At 48.0% G+C, this 7,798-nt stretch overlaps 1 protein-coding gene across 4 annotated transcripts in view; it reads right to left on the reverse strand.

Annotated features, from left to right (window-relative positions):
- CD47 (CD47 molecule) overlaps positions 1 to 4,096 on the reverse strand; it is a 61,703-nt gene extending 57,607 nt beyond the window's left edge. For 3 of the 4 annotated variants that reach the window (XM_043448619.1, XM_043448617.1, XM_043448616.1), the window contains exon 1: positions 3,258 to 3,446. In XM_043448619.1, coding sequence (XP_043304554.1) covers positions 3,258 to 3,303 — 46 coding nt within the window. In that variant the 5' untranslated portion in view covers positions 3,304 to 3,446. Of the gene's footprint in view, positions 1 to 3,257; positions 3,447 to 3,939 lie in introns of those variants that run through there. The other variant, XM_043448618.1, reaches the window with a different exon arrangement.
- Positions 4,097 to 7,798: the final 3,702 nt, after the last annotated feature.

Consider the following 7,798-nt stretch of genomic DNA (forward strand, 5'->3'; position numbering starts at 1 on the left):
TGCTCTATACATTTTTTCACTTTAGTACTACAATGTGTTTAGCAAAACTGATCCTACACCATCATTCTTGTTCTTTTATCGTAGAAGAAATATCAGCACTAGTACACAGAGTGAAATTTGCTTTATCACAACCCAGGAGTGCGTTATATTAGGCTGAGCCACAGGTACAAAAATACAGAAATTCTTATCTTGTATCAATACATATGACAGCAAAATAACCTAAAAGAGGGGTAAAATGGTTACATGAAAACTATGTCTCTAAAAGAAGATGAATGTATTTTTAAAAAATGACACCTATACTAGCTAGAGTTGATTTAATATTAAGGAATGCAAACTTAAGTTTTAATAATGCATTTTGCATTTAGAATGTTTATCAATTTGGGGGGAACCACCTATTTCTCATCTTTAGAACCTGGCCTTTCAAATCTTCATTAACAACTCAGTGGCAAACATAAAGCACATGCCAAAATACAACGATAGCACAAGCAGGTGTCCTAATAGTAGGCATCTAGTGCAATGCTGTAGCACCCTGCCTCTCAACTGCTGGGCGGACCCGGAAATAAGTGCATTTAAGGAAGCATTTACTTCCTTAAAAACGGCAAATTGTGGTTCAAAATAATATATCTGTTAGAAGAAAAGAAAACAGTTTTGTTTAAGCCAGTCAAATTACTACTAGACTTAGACAACAAAAATGTTTTAAAATCATGTGTACCCATGATTTTAAAAAATCACTTTAAACAAAGAAAAATCATTCAACCACTGAAAAGACGGTTCCTATCAGTATCATTATCTGAGTAACCTTTTATTTACCAGTTAGTGAATATCACTGAAACTGATGATGTGCTTTCAAACAACGTATAATTGGGCATGTGGGGGAGGGAGGAGGAAAGGAGAATAGTAATAATTCATTCTGCATCTTGTAAACCAAAACAGAAAACTGTATTTTGCCTGTAATTAAAAGGAATGGGCATTTTAGATAACTTCCCTTACTATAAAGATCAACTGAATCTGTAGTGGCTACCAGGAAATAGCCTTTGACTACCAATCATTTATAAGTGAAACCAACAGCAAAATCAAACCAGAGTACAAATAAACGTACAAATCCATGACTTTCTTACTCATTCGAGAATCTAAATTCAGCCTTCCAAATACTTGGGTTTATAATTGCTTGTGTTCTGAAATGTAACATTTCTTCCTACGTGCTCTTTTAAAACTACATATTAAACACAAAAATACAGTATAGCTTATGACAAACATTATCCCTTCCTGTTTTATATTCAACACTTAACAACTCAAATGTATAATACCTCTGTTTTGGTTTTTTTTTTTAGATCATTATTAGCTAAGTACAATAAAAGACCATAAATTCTGAATTCTAAGACTCGGGAGGGACTTGAGCACATTAATATTGCATGTAAATGAATGCTAATCATACGTTATCATACCTATTACTAAAGGAGGCCTAACCATTTCTATCCTCAAAAGTATTATTCTAGCAGTTTTTTCTAATCTACTTGAAAATAGGACCCTTGTTTTTAAAACAGTGCATGATTCACATTTTTTAATGCTTCAAACTAGCTTTGAGACCATCGGTCTGAATTAGCAATATTTTATTACAAATTCATAACCGGGTTCAGTATAAGGCTTTCTGATCATACAACAGGTTTCTGAAAGCAGTATTATCTGAGCTATAATGATGGTGACAGGCAACAAGGCGTTAAGGATGATAACAGAAGACACTACCTTACCTAATATCAACCCTTAGATAATAGAGATTGATTATTAAGAGCTCCAACATCCCAGGAGGTTTCACAGAGCAGGAAGGAGCAAAGTCGGGACATAAGGGCATTTTGTAAACAAAGCGTATTTTGTAAAAAAAAAAAAAACAAAACTTAAATCACAAGCCTTCACGAATGGTAGAGGTAGCCTAATAACCCATTTAAAATCTAATTAATTTAGCATTCCAGAATTAAATGTAACAACTGCCTGGTACTACTACTCTAACTCAATTCTGAATTTTATAAAAAGTTCACAACAGAATGTACAGATGTGAAGTGTGACGGGCACTATGCTGCTGCTGCTAAGGCGCTTCAGTGCGACCCCAGAGACGGCAGCCCACCAGGCTCCCCCGTCCCTGGGCTTCTCCAGGCAAGAACACTGGAGTGGGTTGCCATTTCCTTCTCCAATGCATGCAAGTGGAAAGTGAAAGTGAAAGTGAAGTCGTGTCCGACTCTCAGCGACCCCATGGACTGCAGCCCACCAGGCTCCTCCGTCCGTGGGATTTTCCAGGCAAGAGTACTGGAGTGGGGTGCCATCGCCTTCTCCAGACAGGCACTACAGAGCCACGAAAATTCCTATCCCTTCCTCAGTTTTTACAGGCGAAGAACACGTTTCAAAAAAAGCGAAATGGATTCCAAAAGCTTGAGGGGCCAAAACGCCTTTGGCGTTGAAAGACACCAAATCCCACTCTACCGCAAATGTGTTTTGACTAGAGGTTAGTATCTGCATACTTGAAGCGAAATCTGGATTACTTTTAAAACGGTTCCCCTAAATAAAGTAGCAAAACTTGAACGCGCAATTTAGACTGTATTGAAGTGGCTGATGGTGGTGGGGCGTGGGGGTAGAGTTCCATCCAGTAAGCTTTATTTCTAGGGTTTGAAAAAAAAAAAAGGCAGCCAGAGAATCTTCTGATTAAACGCTGAGTTGGAAATTAAACTTAATTGTGTCCTTTACGTCCCCTTAACTCCTCTGTTCGTGTGGGAGGGCAAGCGCAGGAAACCCCTTCTGGCAGACTTTGCCAAAATGCGTACTTGCATCACAAGAGGCTCGGGCCCTCCTACTCTCCTTGCTTCAACCCCCAAAACGTTTAAAGCAGGGGGAGACGCAGGGGTACGAAAGAGGGGTACCCTACCAGCTGCCCACCCCTCGCCTCCGATCGCGCCCCGTCTCTCCACAGCTAATTTTTGTGCGAGGTGCACGGCTGGAGTCTTCCTCGGCGGTGGCAAACAGGCGAAGATGTGCCCCGCTCTCATCACCCAGGGCGAAGAGGAAGAGGAGGGAAAGGAAGGGGGTGCCGATGACCCGCCGGCCCCCCCGCGTCCGCACCCGGGGCGTGCAGGGGCCCGCTCGTCCCGCGCCCCGGCCACCCTCTCCCGGGAGCCGCGGGGCCAGCCGGGGCGCAGCCCACACACAGCCGCCCGAGCGCCGCTGGGGCGCCGAGACCCACGCTGCAGAACCGAGAGCTGGTGACCACTCACCGCTGCGCAGCGAGCCCAGCAGCAGAAGCACGACCAGGGGCCACATCTCCGCGCCCGCCGCCGGGTCGCCGCCGCCGCCGCCGCCGCCGGCGTCTGGAGCAGGCGCCGCCGCAGACACAGGCAGGACCCGCCGCCACCTCCCGTCACACGCAGGACCCGCTGCCCGGGCTGCCCGGCCGCGCGCACGCGCGCTCCCGCCGCCCCACACCCGCGTGGGCCGCACACGCGCACTCGGCCTCGCCTCCGCCCCGCCTCGGTGGCTGCTGTCGCCGCGCCCTCCAGACAGACGCGCAGCTTCCAGCTCCCGCTCCCGCCTGCTCCCTGGCGGTGGCGCGCGCGGGGCTTCGCGGTCACGCCCCGCGGCCCCCGGCCGCCTCGGCTCGCGTCAGCGTCCACACACCGGCCCCCCGACCCCCGCTGGAGGCTGAGCGTGTGTTCTCCCGCTCGCCGGGGACCTCGCTGCACCCGTCCCCGTCTGCCGTCCCCTTTTTCCCTCCCTGGGCACCCCCTATCTCATCTCCGCGGCTCCTCCCCTGCGCTCGCACCCAGCCTCCCGCTTCAGGAACCCCCTCCCCAGGCGCCACCTCGGAGCCCCCTCCCCTCTGGAGCCCGCGATCGCTCGCCTCTCCCTCATCCCGCGTCCTCCCGCGCGGTGGGACCTCGGCGGCTGCACGCTTCTCACCTGGCTCCATTTCCCCCCAAAGCTCCGCCGCCTGCAGTGGGAGCGCACACCGCGCGGGGGCGTCTCGACACTTCCCCCGCCGCCGGCAGCGAGCCCGCGGGGACCACGCCTGGGGCAGGTCGCAGGCGGCCGCGTGTCCGCGGGGAACTTCTGCTCGCCGCTCGCGGGCTGCCGGGCCCTCCGGGCTTCACCGCGCGTCCAGTCTGCTTTGGATTTCCCCGGCCGCTCTCGGATCCTCCGTTCTTTTTCTCGCCTAGTTCTGGAATGTTTTTCAGCCTTTGAAGGGGATCACCCAAGTTTCCATCCGTGGTGGTGAACACTTTGCTGTTGTTCAGTCTCTGGGTCTTGATGCTGAAACCCTAGCAGCCATCAGGGGTGGTCGCAACGGTTAGCAGAAGTATCCTCGATGACCCTTCCTGCAAAGTCACTGGGCCTGGTTAGTGACCTCACAGTGGTCCCTTGTCTATGCTGTTTGAGTTTAACTTGCTTAAAAAATGGGTTCAAAGTGTGTCTCCAAGCCACACTGTGGACAAGGTCTTTGATTAGCTCTCTGAATCACACAGACCACATCGTTTATAGTGAAGCAAATTCCCTTTTAGAACTCTCTTTAACATTTACCCTAGATGATGAAAATGCTTGCTGAAAAGTCATGCTTGGTGACTACTGTATTGGCGTGCATCTTGTCAACTTAAAATGTACATGCAATCTGAATGTTGAGCATTAGGTTTTACTCAGCGGAAATTTTTAGAAGGTAACCCAGGGAGGGAACATCTCAAGTAATCTGGGGAGAACTGCGGCAGGCATGCGAGGGAGGAGGAGCCAGGTCACACAGAAGCTTGGCAACAAAGGGCAGGTAGTCTGAACATGGGAAGGTTATTGTTAATTAAAGAAAACCAGATATCCCAAGTTAAGGAATTTAGTACTTTTCTATGTATGGAAGGGGTTTCCCTGGTGGTTCAGAGGTAACAATCTTCCTGCCAGTGCAGGACACTGGGGTGTGATCTGTGGGTTTGATCAGTGGGTGGGGAAGATCCCCTGGAGAAGGAAATGGCAACCGTTTCCCAGTATTCTTGCCTGGGAAATTCCATGGACAGAAGAACCTGCTGGGCTGCAGTCCATGGGGTTGGGTAGCAAAGAGTCAGACACAACTTAGTGACTAAACCAGAACAACTGTGTATGGGAAGATGCAAGTCTGGGCTCACTGAAATCATTCCTTTTATAGGCGCCTCAGCTATCTGGGGAGGAGGCAATGGCACCCACTCCAGTACTCTTGCCTGGGAAATCCCATGGACAGAGGGCTGCAGTCCACTGGGTCGCAAAGAGTCGGACAGGACTGAGCGACTTCACTTTCACTTTTCACTTTGACGCATTGGAGAAGGAAATGGCAACCCACTCCAGTGTTCTTGCCTGGAGAATCCCAGGGACGGGGGAGCCTGGTGGGCTGCTGTCTATGGGGTCGCAGAGTCGGACACGACTGACGCGACTTAGCAGCAGCAGCAGCAGCTATCTGGGGCCAGCATCCTGTGTTTTCATTCCCGAGCTTCCTTTCCTCGGGGCTCGTAGTGGAGTGTGGCCATAGTCTGCTGGCTGCTAGATGGCAAGTATTCGTCTACCTCAGTTCCCGTAGGGCTCAGCTGCTCACACTGGATGGGTGCCATCGCTGATGACTGTGACATCGTTGTGCACCAGCATGGCAGCAAGTATTCCATTTCTCCATATCCACTGCTCCCGTGGTTGTTTTTCACTCACCTGGTGGAAAACAAAGGAACTTCCCACCACAATATTCCAGTCCTCCAAATCCTCTTCCCATGGTGTCTCCTTCACTGCATCCCCATAGTAATAAAATCCAGGAAATAAAATTACCACTCTCTGAGCTTCTGTAGCATTGTATTACACATACTGCGTAACTTTCCCTTTGATTGGTGTGTGTGTGTGTGTGTGTGTGTGTGTGTGTGTGTGTAAATCTCTTCCCCACAGCTTTATCCATTTTCTACAGTCAGAGAGGGTATATTAAGTGTTCCCTTCTCCAAGACTTCCTGTTGAACTAGGCAAACAGAAGGGGTTTTAATAAACGTGTTGATGTGACTTGAGGCAAGCGTTGCTCCAGTGAAATTTGATTGTTTTTTAATGATTAAAAAAAGAATGAAAGAAAGAAAAAACAATTGCCTGGCAGATATCTTACTAAAACAATGGTTAATAATTATGATGGTAATGATGTGAATGACAGCTTTGACACCCTGAGGCTACCAAAGGGACTGATGGATTCTCCTCCAACTGCTGCTTCTGTGGATACAAAAGAATCATCCATCAGACTTTGAGCATTCGGGACATTGTGTATCACAGAGCAGCTGGTTGGCTAAATAAGGCTGTCAGCTGTCCCTGAGGTCCACCAACCCCCCTAGAGCTGAAGAATGACCGGGGAGGACTGTCCCCAACCTTCAGGGGTGGAGATCAGTGACGCTCTGCCTGATTGTGGGAACCGCTGATGTCATGTGTTAAGGCAGTTTGTGAAGAAAATGGAATAGCTTAAGTCAGGTGAATGAGAGGCCACCTGGGTGAGCACCCTTGCTTTGGGAATCTGACCAGGATGTGTTTGATGGTGGGGCATGAGGAGGTCTGTTCCAGAAGAGACGATCCAAATCAACCTACCTAGGTTGGATGATTTTCTCTTTGAGATAACCTCGGGCTCCTTTCTCAAGTACCTAAGTGCCTCATAGCTGTGTTTCCCTTTTAACATTTGCAAGCATTTTTGGGGGGGGATTTTGAGCTCATCTTATCTTTACATAAGGAGTTTTCTTGGATAGAAAGCAAGAGAGTAATGCATAGAATGTTTTGAACAGAGGTAATACACACCAGGTATACTACCTAAATCTTCACAGCAACCTTGGAATGGATTTTATGATCTTCATTTCAGTGACGAAGAATCAAAGGGAAAGAGGGATGATGAGCACGTTGCCTACAGTCCTTTGTGTCTAACTCACTCTCCCTCTTTTTCCTACTTTTTCTTTTCACTCTGTAACATCAAATATGTTATAGTTTCCCCTTCGTAGATAAATAAACTCACAAGCCCAAACAATTGCTACCCTTTCCCATCATCACTACCCTTACAGATAAGGAAGGTGAACTTTGCTCAGGGAGGGGATGGTGGTTAGTCTGACTCCAAGGCCAGCGAAAATGTTCACAAGCTTCCCTTCTCAATTCATGGTCAGCTCCCCTTTCTTTCACTTTCTATCTTGACAGTACATCTACTTTTATCTTCCTCCCCAAACTATACCTACATCCTACCACATGGCCATATTGTTAGGATGTTATCTAAAAATTTGTATTGATACAGTTGTAACCTTACTACGGTTTTTCATTCAACTAGAACTGTTTTCTGTTCCCACGTTGGTGTGCCATGCATGATCCTTGATACTCTGGAGAGTTAGCTCAGAACTGTACCTGCCTAACCGTGCAAGGCCTATACTTTGTGGAGGGCTAGATACACCTTTTTATGTAAGTGAGCTACATCACATGATCCCACAGTAGACCAAAGCCCAGGATCCCCCTGCTGTGAGTTCAGGGCCCCTTCTGTGTATTTCCTGTTGTTTGGTGCGTATCAGTTACTTTGTTGTATTAAAAATACCTGTTTGTGCTGCTGCCTTTCTGTTCAGTAGTAACTCCTTCCTAAGCCCAATGAGGGGAGAGGCCCCATGAATCTTGCTCTCTGCTAGCCCCACTGCCTGGCACACAAGAGGTGATCAAAAATCGGCCGTTAAAATGATGAATGAAAGAATGATCAATAACCTCTCCAGGCCAGGAACTCTATTTTCCATGATTGTCTGGCAAGGTACCCATGGTAAGGGGATGCTCGGTGAAC

Source organism: Cervus canadensis, chromosome 27 (genome assembly GCF_019320065.1).
Source record: "Cervus canadensis isolate Bull #8, Minnesota chromosome 27, ASM1932006v1, whole genome shotgun sequence".
Lineage (NCBI taxonomy): Eukaryota > Metazoa > Chordata > Mammalia > Artiodactyla > Cervidae > Cervus > Cervus canadensis.